General features: G+C 44.0%; 1 protein-coding gene across 1 annotated transcript in view; it reads right to left on the reverse strand.

Moving 5' to 3' along the window:
* LOC112242269 (collagen alpha-1(XIX) chain) overlaps positions 1-17,689 on the reverse strand; it is a 30,182-nt gene extending 12,493 nt beyond the window's left edge. The window contains exons 1-4 of the mRNA XM_042317814.1: positions 17,646-17,689; positions 15,482-15,625; positions 11,259-11,325; positions 7,121-7,258 (exon numbers count right to left, since the gene is read on the reverse strand). Of these exons, the coding sequence (XP_042173748.1) occupies positions 7,121-7,258; positions 11,259-11,310 (190 nt within the window). The 5' untranslated portion in view covers positions 11,311-11,325; positions 15,482-15,625; positions 17,646-17,689. The remainder of the gene's footprint in view (positions 1-7,120; positions 7,259-11,258; positions 11,326-15,481; positions 15,626-17,645) is intronic.
* Between the last annotated feature and the right edge of the window lie 950 nt (positions 17,690-18,639).

The following is an 18,639-nucleotide window of genomic DNA, read 5'->3' on the forward strand; positions in this document are numbered from 1 at the left end:
ACAGTGTTTGTTTACCATTACACTGACGGTGTAAGACAGTTCTACTAAGCTCATGAGGCATTCATAACTTATATTCTTTAGGAATCAATGGCTACATCCACCATTGATTCCTAAATAATATAAGTTACGAATGCCTCATGAGCTTAGTAGAACTGTCTTACACCGTCAGTGTAATGGTAAACAAACACTGTGTAGCTGTCTCTCTGTCCCCCATTGAAAATTGAAAAAAAAAATTGCTGTACAAATCACAGATTTCACCTTTAAAACATCAAACCACTGCATGGGCCCACGGGAATGAAGAGGATATGACATACTGATCCACTGAGGGGGCCCACGGGGATGAAGAGGATATGACATATTGATCCACTGAGGGGGCCGACATCCTACAGATACATTGACAAGCAGCATTGTGTTTCCCAGCTTCATTGACCAACAGAAAGCAGCACAGAGAGCCAGGGGGACACTGCTGTGTAAATGACAGTGATTAACAAACTGCCTGGATGCTGGAAAGGGAACTGTAGACTGTACTTAGTGGCTGATTCACTAAGCATCCACACCTGCCTCATGGCTTTACAATATAATCAATGCATTCATACCTGCTGGCTACTGACTGTATTTGTTTTATTAGCTTTTATGTGTTTTTACTCTCTCTGAAATAGCAGGTGCAAATGCTTAGTGCATCGAATATATTAGATAAAACAAAACAAAACAATGAACAAACCCAAGATGTATGGCAAGGTGTAATACACAATTGGAATATGGCAAACCGGCCAAATAAATGTCAACGTAAAACATGATGGATTTATAAATCTTCAACATGGTACATGTGTACGGGAAGAAAGCCAATAATGTCTTATAAAATACAATCAAAGTTAAAAACGCAGTGACAGAGGTCAATAAAAATAGTGACATAAGTCAAAAAATGTGAACAAAAAATGGCAAAGATGACCCAATAACATCAAACAGTGACAAAGTTATGTAAGAACATCTACAAACCCCCTAATCCCCCATCGCTACAATTAACATCATCTGGAGACTGTATCCATGGATCTATGTCTATGGATGTACTTCAATAGTTTGACAGATCACGGCCCCAAGTCATATCACAACCATGAGTCAAGAAGAGAGGGTGGATCCAGCAGAGAGGTTATTTTTCTTCATAAACTCTTCATTTTGGCACATTGGAGAGGAAGTCAAATTGGATATTCCAGAGGAGAGATGCTCTCCAGTGGAGGATGACAGACATAATGAGAAAATATTAGGCCAAACTCACTCTCTCCCCCTCTCTCTCTCCCTCTCTCTCTCTCTCTCTCTCTCTCTCTCTCTCTCTCTCTCTCTCTCTCTCTCTCTCTCTCTCTCTCTCTCTCTCTCTCCAGCTCGCGTCTCTCTCTCTCTCACAAGTCTCTCTCTCTCTCTCTCTCTCTCTCTCTCTCTCTCTCTCTCTCTCTCTCTCTCTCTCTTCTCTCTCTTCCAGCCGCGTGGAGTAGAGGAGGCACAAGTCAAGAGACAAACACCCCAAGAGACAAACATTTTCCTCTTGATTTTCCCAACAAATAATTATTTGTAAAGAAGAAGCTGCATTTTGATTAGAACTACTTTGAAGCATTGAAGCATATCAAATAAACCAGACAGGACATTGAAGCATATCAAATAAACCAGACAGGACATTGAAGCATATAAAATAAACCAGACAGGACATTGAAGCATATCAAATAAACAGACAGGACATTGAAGCATATCAAATAAACCAGACAGGACATTGAAGCATATCAAATAAACCAGACAGGACATTGAAGCATATAAAATAAACCAGACAGGACATTGAAGCATATCAAATCAACCAGACAGGACATTGAAGCATATCAAATAAACCAGACAGGACATTGAAGCATATAAAATAAACCAGACAGGACATTGAAGCATATCAAATCAACCAGACAGGACATTGAAGCATATCAAATAAAAAGACAGGACATTGAAGCATATCAAATAAACAGACAGGACATTGAAGCATATCAAATAAACAGACAGGACATTGAAGCATATCAAATAAACAGACAGGACATTGAAGCATATCAAATAAACAGACAGGACATTGAAGCATATCAAATAAACAGACAGGACATTGAAGCATATCAAATAAACAGACAGGACATTGAAGCATATCAAATAAACCAGACAGGACATTGAAGCATATCAAATAAACAGACAGGACATTGAAGCATATCAAATAAACAGACAGGACATTGAAGCATATCAAATAAACAGACAGGACATTGAAGCATATCAAATAAACCAGACAGGACATTGAAGCACATCAAATCAACCAGACAGGACATTGAAGCATATCAAATCAACCAGACAGGACATTGAAGCATATCAAATCAAACAGACAGGACATTGAATCACATCAAATCAAACCAGACAGGACATTGAATCATATCAAATAAACCAGACAGGACATTGAATCACATCAAATCAAACAGACAGGACATTGAAGCATATCATCAAACAGGGAAAACCATTAAAGCAATAGAAACAGGTCAGTTGAATTCTGAGTGTTACTTAATATGATGAATACGATTAGCCTAGACCAGCGTTTCCCAAACTGGGTCCTGGGGACCCTAACGGGTGCACGTTTTGGTGTTTGCCCTATTTGAATCAGCTGTGTAGTACTAGGGCATAAACCAAAACATGCACCCCTTGGGGTCCCCAGGACCCAGTTTGGGAAATGTGGTCTAGACACAGTAGATTAAGTACATTCACTTGGTAGTTACATTGTAATTGTTGACAGCCGTATATTATCTTACTCGTAGTCAGTTATACTGTATCAACGTTAACACTGGTAGTTAGATAAACAGAACACTGTGAGGTAGCTAGATGCCCCTGCTCTAAAACAGGGGTGGGCAGCTCCAGTCCTCCAGGGCCTGATTGGTGTCACAGTTTTCGCTCCAGCCCCAGCTAACACACCTGACTCTAATAATCACCTGGTCATGATCTTCAGTTTAGAATGCCAGGTGATTAATCAGCTGTGTTTGCTAGGGATGGAGAAAAAGTGTGTGACCAACCAGGCCCTGGAGGACTGGAGCTGCCCACCCCTGCTCTAAGACATAAGGACCAACACATTAGGACACATGACACTGCTAGAAGAGATGGTACTATATTGAACCAAAAAGGGTTCAATCGATGACTCTCTTCATAAACATGGCTCTCAAACGGGATCTACATGGAACCGCAAAGCACCTACATGTTTAGCAGTATAATTCATCACTAGAACCTGCATGGCTCTTACAACAGGAACTAGAAGAGATTGCACAGTGGGCGCAGCATGCTAGGTAATTCTATTCAATGTCTTATAGAGGTAGCAAATCAAATTGTTATTGATGTAGGAGTGTGTTTGTGTGAGCTGAGCAGTCAGAGAGTCGTTATTGATGAAGGAGGTTGTTTGTGTGAGCTGAGCAGTCAGAGAGTCGTTATTGATGAAGGAGGTTGTTTGTGTGAGCTGAGCAGTCAGAGAGTTGCCGAGGGTTTGACAAAGGATGTCCACTCTCCACCCTCTCTCCCTCACTCCTTTCCTTTTAGATTTTACCAGAACTTTGTTTTTCGTGGAGTTGAGGGGAGTGAGGTATCAATCGTGGTGCTCTTTTCTGTCCAAACTGATATTACTTTCTCGTATTCTCCTCCCAATTCTTCATTTGTCTTCATATTATCACAGAGAGAAAGAGAGAGAGAGAGAAAAAAGAAAGAAAGAAAGACAAAAAGAGAGAGAGAGAGAGAGAGAGAGAGAGAGAGAGAGACGGCTCAGCTATGTTGATCACCAACAGCACCACACTCCTCCTTTCCTTACCCCCTTCTCTCCATCTCATCCCTTCAGTCTGTATTGATATATCTGGCTAGCAGGAGAGAAATACCTACGAATCCTTACAACACAGTAGTGTCCATTCACTTTCATTGAATCCCCCAGACGTTCACACAAACAACCTCTGAAAGAAAGCAAATATATTTTCCAATTCTCCTCACTCTCTTGTTTCAGCAACACATCTTCCCTAAAAGAGTAGTCATTTTATTTCACTCTCTTGTTTCAGCAACACATCTTTCCTAAAAGAGTAGTCATTTTATTTCACTCTCTTGTTTCAGCAACACATCTTCCCTAAAAGAGTAGTCATTTTATTTCACTCTCTTGTTTCAGCAACACATCTTTCCTAAAAGAGTAGTACTTTTATTTCACTCTCTTGTTTCAGCAACACATCTTTCCTAAAAGAGTAGTACTTTTATTTCACTCTCTTGTTTCAGCAACACATCTTTCCTAAAAGAGTAGTAGTTTTATTTCACTCTCTTGTTTCAGCAACACATCTTCCCTAAAAGAGTAGTACTTTTATTTCACTCTCTTGCAACACATCTTTCCAGTTTTATTTCACTCTCTTGTTTCACACATCTTTCCTAAAAGAGTAGTAGTTTTATTTCACTCTCTTGTTTCAGCAACACATCTTTCCTAAAAGAGTAGTACTTTTATTTCACTCTCTTGTTTCAGCAACACATCTTTCCTAAAAGAGTAGTAGTTTTATTTCACTCTCTTGTTTCAGCAACACATCTTCCCTAAAAGAGTAGTAGTTTTATTTCACTCTCTTGTTTCAGCAACACATCTTCCCTAAAAGAGTAGTAGTTTTATTTCACTCTCTTGTTTCAGCAACACATCTTCCCTAAAAGAGTAGTAGTTTTATTTCACTCTCTTGTTTCAGCAACACATCTTCCCTAAAAGAGTAGTAGTTTTATTTCACTCTCTTGTTTCAGCAACACATCTTCCCTAAAAGAGTAGTAGTTTTATTTCACTCTCTTGTTTCAGCAACACATCTTCCCTAAAAGAGTAGTAGTTTTATTTCACTCTCTTGTTTCAGCAACACATCTTCCCTAAAAGAGTAGTAATTTTCTCTTCCTTCTGTCTCCATCACAACACAGAACTACAAGGTCTTTGGGTATTGGAAGCTACATTGTTTATTCTATTTAGATTGTAAGATCATTTTTGTTTCAACTCAGTGACCTGAGCTCTCCTGCTACTGGCTTGAAGGCAGGTACTCAGGTGAGCTAAAGTACACCACCAAACTCAGTAATAACCCATGAATACACCTGCACACAACTTCCCTTCATTCAAAAAGTAGCTTTGAGCTGTATTAAAGGCTGTTATGTATTACTTCAGGTCAGGTTATAGTGTAGCAGATGTGGTCAGAGTGGAGAGGAGTGGAGAGGAGTGGAGAGGAGTGGAGATGGAGAGGAGTGGAGAGGAGTGGAGAGGAGTGGAGAGGAGTGGAGAGGAGTAGAGAGGAGTGGAGAGGAGTGGAGAGGAGTGGAGAGGAGTGGAGAGGAGTGGGAGGAGGAGAGGAGTGGAGAGGAGTGGAGAGGGAGTGGAGTGGAGGAGTGGAGAGGAGTGGGAGGAGTGGAGAGGAGTGGGAGGGTAGAGGAGTAGAGAGGAGTGGAGGGGAGAGTGGGGGAGTGGAGAGGAGTGGAGTGGAGAGGAGGGGTGGAGAGGAGTGGAGAGGAGTGGAGAGGGAGAGAGGGTGGAGAGGAGTGGGAGGAGTGGAGAGGAGTGGATAGGAGAGGAGTGGGAGGAGGGGAGAGGAGGAGAGGAGTGGAGAGAGGTGGTAGAGAGGAGTGGAGAGGAGTGGAGAGGAGTGGAGAGGAGTGGAGTGGAGAGGAGAGGGAGTGGAGAGGAGGTGGAGAGAGGAGAGGAGAGGAGGAGGGGAGTGGAGAGGAGGGGAGTGGAGAGGAGTGGAGAGGAGTGGAGAGGAGTGGGGGGAGTGGAGAGGGAGTGGGGGGAAGTGGAGAGGAGAGGGAGTGGAGAGGAGTGGAGAGGAGTGGGGGAAGTGGATAGGAGAGGAGTGGAGGGGAGTGGGGGGAGTGGAGAGGAGAGGAGTAGGAGGTGGTAGAGAGGAGTGGAGAGAAGTGGAGAGGAGTGGAGAGGAGTGGAGAGGAGTGGAGAGGAGTGGAGGGAAGTGGAGAGGAGGGGAGTGGAGAGGAGTGGAGAGGAGTGGAGGGAAGTGGATAGGAGAGGAGTGGAGAGGAGTGGAGAGGAGTGGAGGGAAGTGGATAGGAGAGGAGGGAGAGGGAGTGAAGTGGAGTGGGGGAAGTGGATAGGAGAGGAGTGGAGAGGAGTGGAGGGGAGTGGAGGGAAGTGAAGTGAAGTGGAGTGGAGTGGAGAGGAGTGGAGAGGAGTGGAGGGAGTGGAGTGAAGTGGAGTGGGGGAAGTGGATAGGAGAGGAGTGGAGAGGAGTGGAGAGGAGGGAAGTGGATAGGAGAGGAGTGGAGAGAGAGGGGTGGGGTGGTAGAGAGGAGTGGAGAGGAGAAGATAGGAGGGAGTGGAAGAGAGGGAGGAGAGGGGTGGAGAGAAGTGGAGAGGAGTGGAGAGAGGTGGAGAGAGGAGAGGAGAGGAGAGGGGAGAATAGGAGTGGAGAGGGGTAGAGTGGAGTAGAATAGAATAGAGTAGAATAGAGTAGAGAAGAGCACAGTAGATTAGAGCAGAGCAGAGTAGAGTAGAGTAGAATAGAGCAGAGCAGAGTAGAGTAGAATAGAGCAGAGCAGAGTAGAGTAGAATAGAGTAGAGCAGATTAGATAAAAATTGAAGAGTAGTATAAAAGAAAACAAGAAGAGAAAAGAAGAATAGAGTAGAATAGAATAGAAGAGTAGAGTAGAATAGAATAGAACAGAATAGAGTAGAGTAGAATTGAACAGAATAGAGTAGAATAGAATAGAAGAGTAGAGTAGAATATAATAGTAGAGTAGAGTAGAATATAATAGAACAGAATAGAGTAGAATAGAACAGAATAGAGTAGAATTGAACAGAATAGAGTAGAATATAACAGAATAGAGTAGAACTGAGTAGAGCACAGTAGAGTAGAGCACAGTAGAGTAGAGCAGAGCAGAGTAGAGCAGAGCAGATTAGGGTAGAGCAGAAGAGATGACAATTGAAGAGAAGGGTATAAAAGATAAGAGAAAATAAGAGTTGAGTAGAACACAACTTATTTTCTTATATTCTATTCAGATGTAGATCTATTATGCTGGTGTGAGACAGAGTGTGGAGGAGCATTACTTTATGTCTCCAGTGGTTTTAGCAGCCTGTGGTTCTTACCTTGAGGGCCGGGGGGGCCTTCTTCCCCTGGAGGCCCTGGGGATCCGTCGTTGCCAGGGGGACCGGGAGAACCCTGTCGAACCTGCGCCGCTAAAATGGCAGCCGGCGTCTTCTGCATGGCATGGCTTGATAGTCTCTCTGGTGAGTGACATAAAAATTCTGTATTACAATAATACCAACAATGTCTGCAAGTGATAGACAATTCACATTCTGTATCATAATAATACCAACACTCTCTGCAAGTGATAGATTCACATTCTGTATCATTGTAACAATGGTGCCGGGGAAGAAGGCTGGCGTTTTATGTGTCCCCAACCGATTGTGTTTTTTTGTTAGTTTATTTGCGTTGTTTGTAACTTATTTTTTAACTTATTTTGTACATTGCCGCTACCGTCTCTCACGACCGAAAAATAACTTCTGGACATCAGGACCGTGATTACTCACCACGGACTGGCAGAATCTTTTTTTTCCTTTAACGATGTGAACGATATACTGCTTCTCGGGAACAGGCCCAGATCCCTGTGATTTGCGTGAAGAAAAGGCAGAGAAAAAGGGGCCAGAGGGCGGGCTGCCTTCTGAGAATTCGTAGGCAATCGAAATAAACCTCCACTTCCTTCCATTCTGCTAGCAAACGTGAAATCTTTGGAGAATTAAATAGATGACATACGCAAACGTTTAAACTATCAAAGGGACATTCAAATATCTGTAATATCTTATGCTTCACGGAGCCGTGGCTGAAAGACGACACTATCAACATACAGCTGGCTGGTTATAAATAACAGCTGGTGCACGATATCTAAGGAAGTCTCGAAGCTATTGCTCGCCTGAGGTAGTGTATCTCATGATAAGCTGTAGACCACACAATCTACTTAGAGAGTTTTCATGTGTATTTGTTGTAGCTGTTTACATACTATACCACAGATTGAGGCACTAAGACAGCATTGAATGAGCTGTATTCCGCCATAAGCAAACAAGAAAACGCTCACCCAGAGGCGGCGCTCCTAATAGCCGATGACTTTAACGCAGGGAAACTTGAATCCGTTTTCAAAAATTTAGATCAGCATGTTAAATGTGCAACCAGAGGGAAAACAACTCTGGACCACCTTTACTCCACACACAGAGATGCATACAAGTCTCTCCCTCGCCCTCCATTTGGTAAATCTGACCATAATTCTATCCTCCTGATTCCTGCCTACAAGCAAAAATTAAAGCAGGAAGCACCAGTGACTAGATCAATAAAAAAGTGGTCAGATGAAGCAGATGCTAAGCTACAGGACTGTTTTTGTAGCACAGACTGGAATATGTTCTGGGATTCCTCTGAGGAAATTGAGGAGAACACCACATCAGTCATTGGCTTCATCAATAAGTGCATCAACGACGACGTCCCCCACAGTGACCGTACGTACATACCCCAATCAGAAGCCATGGATTACAGGCAACATCCGCACTGAGCTAAAGGCTAGAGCTGCAACTTTCAAGGAGCAGGACTCTAACCTGGAAGCTCATAAGAAATCCCGCTACGCCCTCGGACGAACCATCAAACAGGCAAAGCATCAATACAGGACTAAGATCGAATCGTACTACACCGGCTCTGATGCTCGTTGGATGTGGCAGGGCTTGCAAACCATTACAGACTACAAGGGGAAGCACAGCCGAGAGCTGCCCAGTGACATAAGCCTACCAGACGAGCTAAACTACTGCTATGCTCACTTCGAGGCAAATAACACTGTTACATGCATGAGAGCACCAGCTGTTCTGGAAGACTGTGTGATCACGCTCTCTGCTGCCAATATGAGTAAGACCTTTAAACAGGTCAACATTCACAAGGCCGTGGGGCCAGACAGATTACCAGGACATGTACTGTGAGCATGCACTGACCAACTGGCAAGTGTCTTCACTGACATTTTCAACCTCTCCATGTTCGAGTCTGTAATACCAACATGTTTTAAGCAGACCACCATAGTCCCCGTGCCCAAGAACACTAAGGTAACCTGCCTAAATGACTACCGACCCGTAGCACTCACATCTGTAGCCATGAAGTGCTTTGAAAGGCTGGTCATGGCTCACATCAACACCATTATCCCAGAAATCTTAAACCCACTCCAATTTGCATACCGCCCAAACAGATCCACAGATGATGCAATCTCTATTGCACTCCACACTGTCCTTTCCCACCTGGACAAAAGGAACACCTATGTGAGAATGCTATTCATTGACTACAGCTCAGCGTTCAACACCATAGTGCCCTCAAAGCTCATCACTAAGCTAAGGACCCTGGGACTAAACACCTCCCTCTGCAACTGGATCCTGGACTTCCTGACGGGCTGGCCCCAGGTGGGAAGGATAGATAACGACACAGCCGCCACGCTGATCCTCAACACAGGGGCCCCTCACGGGTGGTGCCAGAATAACAACCTATCCCTCAACATGATCAAGACTAAGGAGATGATTGTGGACTACAGGAAAAAGAGGACCGAGCACGCCCCCATTCACATCGATGGGGCTGCAGTGGAGCAGGTTGAGAGCTTCAAGTTCCTTGGTGTCCACATCACCAACAAACTAAGGGTAGCCTAGTGGTTAGAGCGTTGGACTAGTAACTAGTAACCGGAAGGTTGCAAGTAACCGGAAGGTTGCAAGTTCAAATCCCCGAGCTGACAAGGTACAAATCTGTCGTTCTGCCCCTGAACAGGCAGTTAACCCACTGTTCCTAGGCCGTCATTGAAAATAAGAATTTGTTCTTAACTGACTTGCCTAGTTAAATAACGGTAAAATTTAAATAAAAAAAAAACATGGTCCAAGCACACCAAGACAGTTGTGAAGAGGGCACGACAAAACCTATTCCCCCTCAGGAGACTGAAAAGATTTGGCATGGGTTCTCAGATGCTCAAAAGGTTCTACAGCTCCACCATCGAGAGCATCCTGACTGCTTACATCACCGCTTGGTATGACAACTGCTCGGCCTCCGACTGCAAGGCACTTCAGAGGTTAGTGCGAACGGCCCAGTACATCACTTGGGCCAAGCTTCCTGCCATCCAGGACCTCTATACCAGGCCCTAATAATTGTCAAAGACTCTGGCCACCCCAGTCACAGACTGTTCTCTCTGCTACCGCACGGCAAGCGGTACCGGAGCGCCAAGTCTAGATCAAAGAGGCTTCTAAACAGCTTCTACCCCCAAGCCATAAGACTCCTGATCATCTAATCAAATGTCTACCCAGACTATTTACATTGGCCCTTTTACACCACTGCTACTCTCTGTTGTCATCTATACATAGTCACTTTAATAACTCTACCTTCATGTACATATTACCTTAACTAACCGGTGTCCCTGCACATTGACTCTGTACCGGTACCCCCCTGCATATAGTCTCGCTATTGTTATTTTACTGCTGCTCTTTAATTACTTGTTACTTTTATTTCTTATTCTTATCCATATTTTTTAAAACTGCATTGTTGTTGTTGTTAAATAAGCATTTCACTGTTAGGTCTACACCTGTTGTATTCGGCGCATGTGACGAATAACATTTGATTTGATAATATACCAACACTCTCTGCAAGTGATAGACAATTCAAGAGCTTGTGACTAGAAGGTTCTATCTGCAAAAAGATGATTCCGAGATAGTTGGCTTTAAAGTTCCAAACCCTCATTGGTTTGAATGGTGTCAGCAATTTGTATATTTTATTATTTTGAATTTAACAACATGAATTGGGCTATTTAGACTACTATATAGGTAGAAAACATTGAACAGAACAACAATATGTCCATAACTCAGACAGAACCTTACAGGCCCAGGCTCTAAAATTGAAATTCTGTATCAGAAAACATAAAACGGTAGAATAGGTGATACAGTAGCTCATTAGTTAGTTAGGATATGTACTAAACCGAGGCTTGCATACCACTCTGCCATTCAATATCACAACACAGTGGCAGAACAATAAAATACCTTCACCCAGCATGAACTATTCTTTTACTTGGGACTCTTTTACTTCCTGAAGAACTAAGGCAACAATATCCAATTTAGATTTCCCCCCCGATTTAGAAATCCTGAAATCCTTAAAAGTGTGAGGAGAAAACAAAGGGACCCCCTGAAGGATAAATTGGGTCGACAACAAGTTAGGATTCAGACGCAACAGCTGTACCTTCAAACAACCGCAATACTTCATTCCGGATAAACATTTTAATTTCCTCCATGGAATTGGCATCATTCTGTGTGTGAGAGAGAGAGAGAGAGAGAGAGAGAGAGAGAGAGAGAGAGAGAGAGAGAGAGAGAGAGAGAGAGAGAGGGGGAGAGAGAGAGAGAGAGAGAGAGAGAGAGAGAGAGAGAGAGAGATATACAGACAGACAGGCATAAGAGAGAGAAGCAGAAACAGAATAACACAAACTTAACCAAAACGTCTTTAACAGATTAAGAAAATGTAATTAGCGAGAGACAGCAGTAGTTCATGTGAGAGAGAGAGAGAGAGAAAGAGAGAGATATACAGACAGACAGGCATAAGAGAGAGAAACAGAAACAGAATAACACAAACTTAACCAAAACGTCTTTAACAGATTAAGAAAATGTAATTAGCGAGAGACAGCAGTAGTTCATGTTTTATTCAACATGGTATAACATTGCAGTGTCTTCAGAGATAAAGAGATGCACTGCTGCATGGCATAATAATCAACTCCTCTCTCCCTGTTTGCCTGTTTCCCTGCCATCTATCTCAGCCTCAAAGTAAGATTGCTGTTTGCTCAGAATGTTTGTGTGGAGAGAGTCTTGAATTTTAGAGGAGAACATTGGCAACAGAATGGAATGGAAATCCTAGCTGTAGAAATGCTCTTTCAGAGTTCCTTATTCTTCTGACTGCCCAAGGAAACGACTGAGAAATGCATTATAATACTGTATTTCTGGTGGACTCCAGATAGTGGTACTGATAAAGGAATGGGATTTATGAGTGTGAGGCTCCACTAAACACCCAGTAGTATGAACAACTAGAATAAAACCCAGGGAGAAAAACAGGGACTTGTGTGTTTGAAACACCTTTGCAATCAGAGCTTAAACCTCATATACTGTTACAATAAACTGTGATCATCTGTGGACCATTTTCTAAAAAGGTTCTTCGTATTGTCTGTGTCTTGATAGGTAGAGGAGAGGATGAAACCAAACCCGGGGAACTTTATAAAGGTATTAAAGTAACAATATTCAGGGCCATTTTCGAACATCGATATTGATCACTCAAATATTATCGTGTTCTATTGCGACTGGTTTAAAAACAGGGTACTTGTATTTTGGCAGTGCTGAATATCACGGGATGAGTTGCCAATGTACTTTTGTGTTTAATAGGGTCACTGTTCTGTTCTATGAGAGAAAGATATAGGAGGGTAACCCTTTAGTACTTGTTTTCTTGGCATTCAGAAGTCTTTCATCTCTGTTGTGTTATGTAACCCTCTACATGCTGCGTGTAGAATAGCTGTGACACACAGAGGTGTTTTTCCATCCTCTCCAGCTCTCTCCTCACTCCCACGCTCTCTCCTTCTCTCTCTCCTCACTCCCACACTCTCTCCTTCTCTCTCTCCTCACTCCCACACTCTCTCCTTCTCTGTCTCCTCACTCCCACACTCTCTCCTTCTCTCTCTCTTCACTCCCACACTCTCTCCTTCTCTCTCTCCTCACTCCCACGCTCTCTCCTCTCTCCTCACTCCCACGCTCTCTCCATCTCTCTCCTTCTCTCTATTCCTCTCTCCTTTCCTCCCTCTCTCTCCTTTCCTCCCTCTCTCTCATTTCCTCCCTCTCTCTCATTTCCTCTCTCTCTCTCATTTCCTCTCTCTCTCTCATATCCTCCATCTCTCTCCTTTCTTCCATCTCTCTCCTTTCTTCCATCTCTCTCCTTTCTTCCATCTCTCTCCTTTCTTCCATCTCTCTCCTTTCTTCCATCTCTCTCCTTTCTTCCATCTCTCTCATTTCTTCCATCTCTCTCTTTCCCTCTCTCCTTCCCTCTCTCTCTTTCCCTCTCTCCTTCCCTCTCTCTCTAGCCCTCTCTCCTTCTCTCGCTCCCTCTAGCCCTCTCTCCTTCTCTCGCTCTCTCTAGCCCTCTCTCCTTCCCTCTCTGCGCTCCTCTCTCTCTAGTCCTCTCTCCTTCTCCCTCTCTCCGCCCCTCTCTCTCTAGCTCTTCTCTCCTTCCATCTCTCCCGACCCCCCTGTGGGTTGAGCTGATCAGGAGTGGGAGGTGAGGAGCAGAAACAACCTAGCTGGCTTCATTATGCCTTTCTGTTATCTGCTGTGTCATATGTTGCTCCACACAGCTCCACACAACTCTATGCTACTGCAGTACTGCATTCATTTACAGAGAAAGAGAGATATACGCTAATTACTTAGACCACTGAAGAAAGGAGGATGTTTAGATTCTGTAATTATGTGTGACTGAGGATAGTCTTTGTTTTTATGGGCGGGTATAGACAAACACACACAAAAATGTGGAGCATGAATTTCCAGTGAGTCTATGGGTTTATGGTTGGACGATGTGTGTTGGGAGATCTCTGTTGGGAGATCTCTATGAGTGTTGGGAGATCTCTGTAAAACATACCTTAAAGGGGTGTACATAAGTCATTCACAACACCTTTATAAAACAGGTCATGACACCTTTATGACAGGATCATTCACAACACCTTTATAAAACAGGACATGACACCTTTATGAGTGTTACAGGATCATTCACAACAAACTTGATAACACATTTATTCAACATCATTCAAGATGGGAGTTTGGCTACACTTGGCCACTTTGGGGGAGATATAACCAACGTACCAGAGGGCTTCGTGTGTTTGGAGGAGATATAACAACGTACCAGAGGGCTTGGTGTGTTTGGAGGAGATATAACCAACGTACCAGAGGGCTTGGTGTGTTTGGGGGAGATATAACCAATGTACCAGAGGGCTTGGTGTGTTTGGGGGAGATATAACCAACGTACCAGAGGGCTTGGTGTGTTTGGGGGAGATATAACAACGTACCAGAGGGCTTGGTGTGTTTGGGGGAGATATAACCAACGTACCAGAGGGCTTGGTGTGTTTGGGGAGATATAACCAACGTACCAGAGGGCTTGGTGTGTTTGTTTGGGGAGATATAACCAACGTACCAGAGGGCTTGGTGTGTTTGGGGGAGATATAACCAACGTACCAGAGGGCTTGGTGTGTTTGGGGGAGATATAACCAACGTACCAGAGGGCTTGTGTGTTTGTACCAGAGGGCTTGGTGTGTTTGGGGGAGATATAACCAACGTACCAGAGGGCTTGGTGTGTTTGGGGGAGATATAACCAACGTACCAGAGGGCTTGGTGTGTTTGGGGAGATATAACCAACGTACCAGAGGGCTTGGTGTGTTTGGGGGAGATATAACCAACGTACCAGAGGGCTTGGTGTGTTTGGGGAGATATAACCAACGTACCAGAGGGCTTGGTGGTGTGTTTGGGGGAGATATAACCAACGTACCAGAGGGCTTGGTGTGTTTGGGGGAGATATAACCAACGTACCAGAGGGCTTGGTGTGTTTGGGGGAGATATAACCAACATACCAGAGGGCTTGGTGTGTTTGGGGAGATATAACCAACGTACCAGAGGGCTTGGTGTGTTTGGGGGAGATATAACCAACGTACCAGAGGGCTTGGTGTGTTTGGTGGAGATATAACAATGTACCAGAGGGCTTGGTGTGTTTGGGGGAGATATAACCAATGTACCAGAGGGCTTGGTGTGTTTGGTGGAGATATAACCAACGTACCAGAGGGTTTGGTGTGTTTGGGGGAGATATAACCAACGTACCAGAGGCCATGATGTGTTTGGTGGAGATATAACCAACGTACCAGAGGCCATGATGTGTTTGGTGGAGATATAACCAACGTACCAGAGGCCATGATGTGTTTGGGGGAGATACAACCAATGTACCAGAGGGCATGATGTGTTTGGGGGAGATATAACCAACGTACCAGAGGGCTTGGTGTGTTTGGGGGAGATGTAACCAACATACCAGAGGGCTTGGTGTGTTTGGTGGAGATATAACCAACGTACCAGAGGGCATGGTGTGTTTGGGGGAGATATAACCAACGTACCAGAGGGCTTGATGTGTTTGGTGGAGATATAACCAACGTACCAGAGGGCTTGGTGTGTTTGGGGGAGATATAACCAACGTACCAGAGGGCTTGGTGTGTTTGGGGGAGATATAACCAACGTACCAGAGGGCTTGGTGTGTTTGGGGGAGATATAAACAACGTACCAGAGGGCTTGGTGTGTTTGGGGGAGATATAACCAACGTACCAGAGGGCTTGGTGTGTTTGGGGGAGATATAACCAACGTACCAGAGGGCTTGGTGTGTTTGGAGGAGATATAACAACGTACCAGAGGGCTTGGTGATGCTATGGGACCTGGGGGGCCAGGGTCTCCTCGGTGGCCTTGGGGCCCGATAGGTCCCACTATTCCTGGGTCTCCTGTCCTTCCCCTCTCTCCTTGGACTCCCCTCGCTCCAGGTATCCCTGGGTCCCCCTGCAGTAGGAGATCAGTAAAGAACAATCACATCAAATGTGTATTGGTCATGTACACATATTTAGCAGATGTTATGTAGTGAAATGCTTATGTTCCTAGTTCCAACAGTGCAGTAATACCTGACAGTAGAAAACAATACATATACATTCCAATATACCAATATGTATAATGGTTCAATCTAGCTGGCCGGTGAGCTCCCGCCATGTGGTTTACAGTACACCCTCCGGTTTCCAATTCAGATCTACAATCACTTTATTTAACTAGGCCATCAGTGTAAATAAGAAAATATTCTTCATTGACTTGCCTGGTTAAATAAAAGGGTGAGGGGGTTGTTGTCAGTCCCACTCCAGACTGTACCGGAGGCATTCTGATAGAGCATTGGCATAAGGCCACTCTGGCTTTGGGCTGATACTGTCACTACCAACGCCTCAGCATTACTCAATCAGTCCTCATCCAGCCATTACCCTGATTGAGCCCACTCAGATACACATCCCCAGGGTCTGTGGCCAATTCTGTCACCATGTATCTTAGCTCTCCTACAAACCGCCATTACTAGCATTTGGGAACAGATTACACTGTAGAAGACTGTGACAGGGCTTTAGAAACAGATTACACTGTAGAAGACTGTGACAGGGCTTTAGAAACAGATTACACTGTAGAAGACTGTGACAGGGCTTTATAAACAGATTACACTGTAGAAGACTGTGACAGGGCTTTAGAAACAGATTACACTGTAGGAGACTGTGACAGGGCTTTATAAACAGATTACACTGTAGGAGACTGTGGCAGGGCTTTATAAACAGATTACACTGTAGAAGACTGTGACAGGGCTTTAGAAACAGATTACACTGTAGAAGACTGTGACAGGGCTTTAGAAACAGATTACACTGTAGAAGACTGTGACAGGGCTTTAGAAACAGATTACACTGTAGGAGACTGTGACAGGGCTTTAGAAACAGATTACACTGTAGAAGACTGTGACAGGGCTTTATAAACAGATTACACTGTAGAAGACTGTGACAGGGCTTTAGAAACAGATTACACTGTAGAAGACTGTGACAGGGCTTTAGAAACAGATTACACTGTAGAAGACTGTGACAGGGCTTTAGAAACAGATTGCACTGTAGAAGACTGTGACAGGGCTTTAGAAACAGATTACACTGTAGAAGACTGTGACGGGGCTTTAGAAACAGATTACACTGTAGAAGACTGTGACGGGGCTTTAGAAACAGATTACACTGTAGAAGACTGTGACAGGGCTTTATAAACAGATTACACTGTAGAAGACTGTGACAGGGCTTTAGAAACAGATTACACTGTAGAAGACTGACAGGGCTTTAGAAACAGATTACACTGTAGAAGACTGTGACAGGGCTTTAGAAACAGATTACACTGTAGAAGACTGTGACGGGGCTTTAGAAACAGATTACACTGTAGAAGACTGTGACAGGGCTTTAGAAACAGATTACACTGTAGAAGACTGACAGGGCTTTATAAACAGATTACACTGTAGAAGACTGTGACAGGGCTTTAGAAACAGATTACACTGTAGAAGACTGTGACAGGGCTTTAGAAACAGATTACACTGTAGAAGACTGTGACAGGGCTTTAGAAACAGATTACACTGTAGGAGACTGTGACAGGGCTTTATAAACAGATTACACTGTAGAAGACTGTGACAGGGCTTTATAACAGATTACACTGTAGAAGACTGTGACAGGGCTTTAGAAACAGATTACACTGTAGAAGACTGTGACAGGGCTTTAGAAACAGATTACACTGTAGAAGACTGTGACAGGGCTTTAGAAATAGGGGTTTCAGAAATACAATGGTGGCATACAAAATGCATTGAATTTCAGTTACCTTTACAAAATTCTTAGGCCCCTCAGGGGGAAAAACATGTGTTTCTATGCATCATTGCCTTTTGGTTGGGTTAGGTTCTGTGTGATCTTTTTCCATCACAAACAATGAGTTGTGTTCATGGAAAACAGCGTCAGAGAAACAAAATAAAGGTGCTTACCCGTTCTCCCTTGGATCCTCTGTCTCCTAGTCTACCTGTGGCTCCCTGTAAGAAGATAAAACAGATCACAGTATGAACACATGACAGAGGAGTGCAGGTTCTGTCTGAAATACTCTGCTGATTGCAGAGAGACAGAGAAGTCCCTCCAGACCAGAGAGAAGAGCAAAGAGCACTGATAAATAATTGGATATTTGGAATGAAGATGACCCCAAGGCTAGTCTTCTCTCTCTTTACCCACTCCTCTCTTTGTCTCCTCTCCTCTCCTTTTTATTTATTTTTTATTTCACCTTTATTTAACCAGGTAGGCTAGTTGAGAACAAGTTCTCATTTGCAACTGCGACCTGGCCAAGATAAAGCATAGCAGTGTGAACAGACAACACAGAGTTACACATGGAGTAAACAATTAACAAGTCAATGACACAGTAGAAAAAAAAGGGGAGTCTATATACATTGTGTGCAAAAGGCATGAGGAGGTAGGCGAATAATTACAATTTTGCAGATTAATAACACTGGAGTGATAAATGATCAGATGGTCATGTACAGGTAGAGATATTGGTGTGAAAAAGAGCAGAAAAGTAAATAAATAAAAACAGTATGGGGATGAGGTAGGTAAAAATGGGTGGGCTATTTACCGATAGACTATGTACAGCTGCAGCGATCGGTTAACTGCTCAGACAGCAGATGTTTGAAGTTGGTGAGGGAGATAAAAGTCTCCAACTTCAGCGATTTTTGCAATTCGTTCCAGTCACAGGCAGCAGAGAACTGGAATGAAAGGCGGCCAAATGAGGTGTTGGCTTTAGGGATGATCAGTGAGATACACCTGCTGGAGCGCGTGCTACGGATGGGTGTTGCCATCGTGACCAGTGAACTGAGATAAGGCGGAGCTTTACCTAGCATGGACTTGTAGATGACCTGGAGCCAGTGGGTCTGGCGACGAATATGTAGCGAGGGCCAGCCGACTAGAGCATACAAGGCGCAGTGGTGGGTGGTATAA

This window comes from Oncorhynchus tshawytscha, unplaced genomic scaffold, assembly GCF_018296145.1.
Source record: "Oncorhynchus tshawytscha isolate Ot180627B unplaced genomic scaffold, Otsh_v2.0 Un_scaffold_9311_pilon_pilon, whole genome shotgun sequence".
NCBI classification, from domain to species: Eukaryota; Metazoa; Chordata; class Actinopteri; order Salmoniformes; family Salmonidae; genus Oncorhynchus; species Oncorhynchus tshawytscha.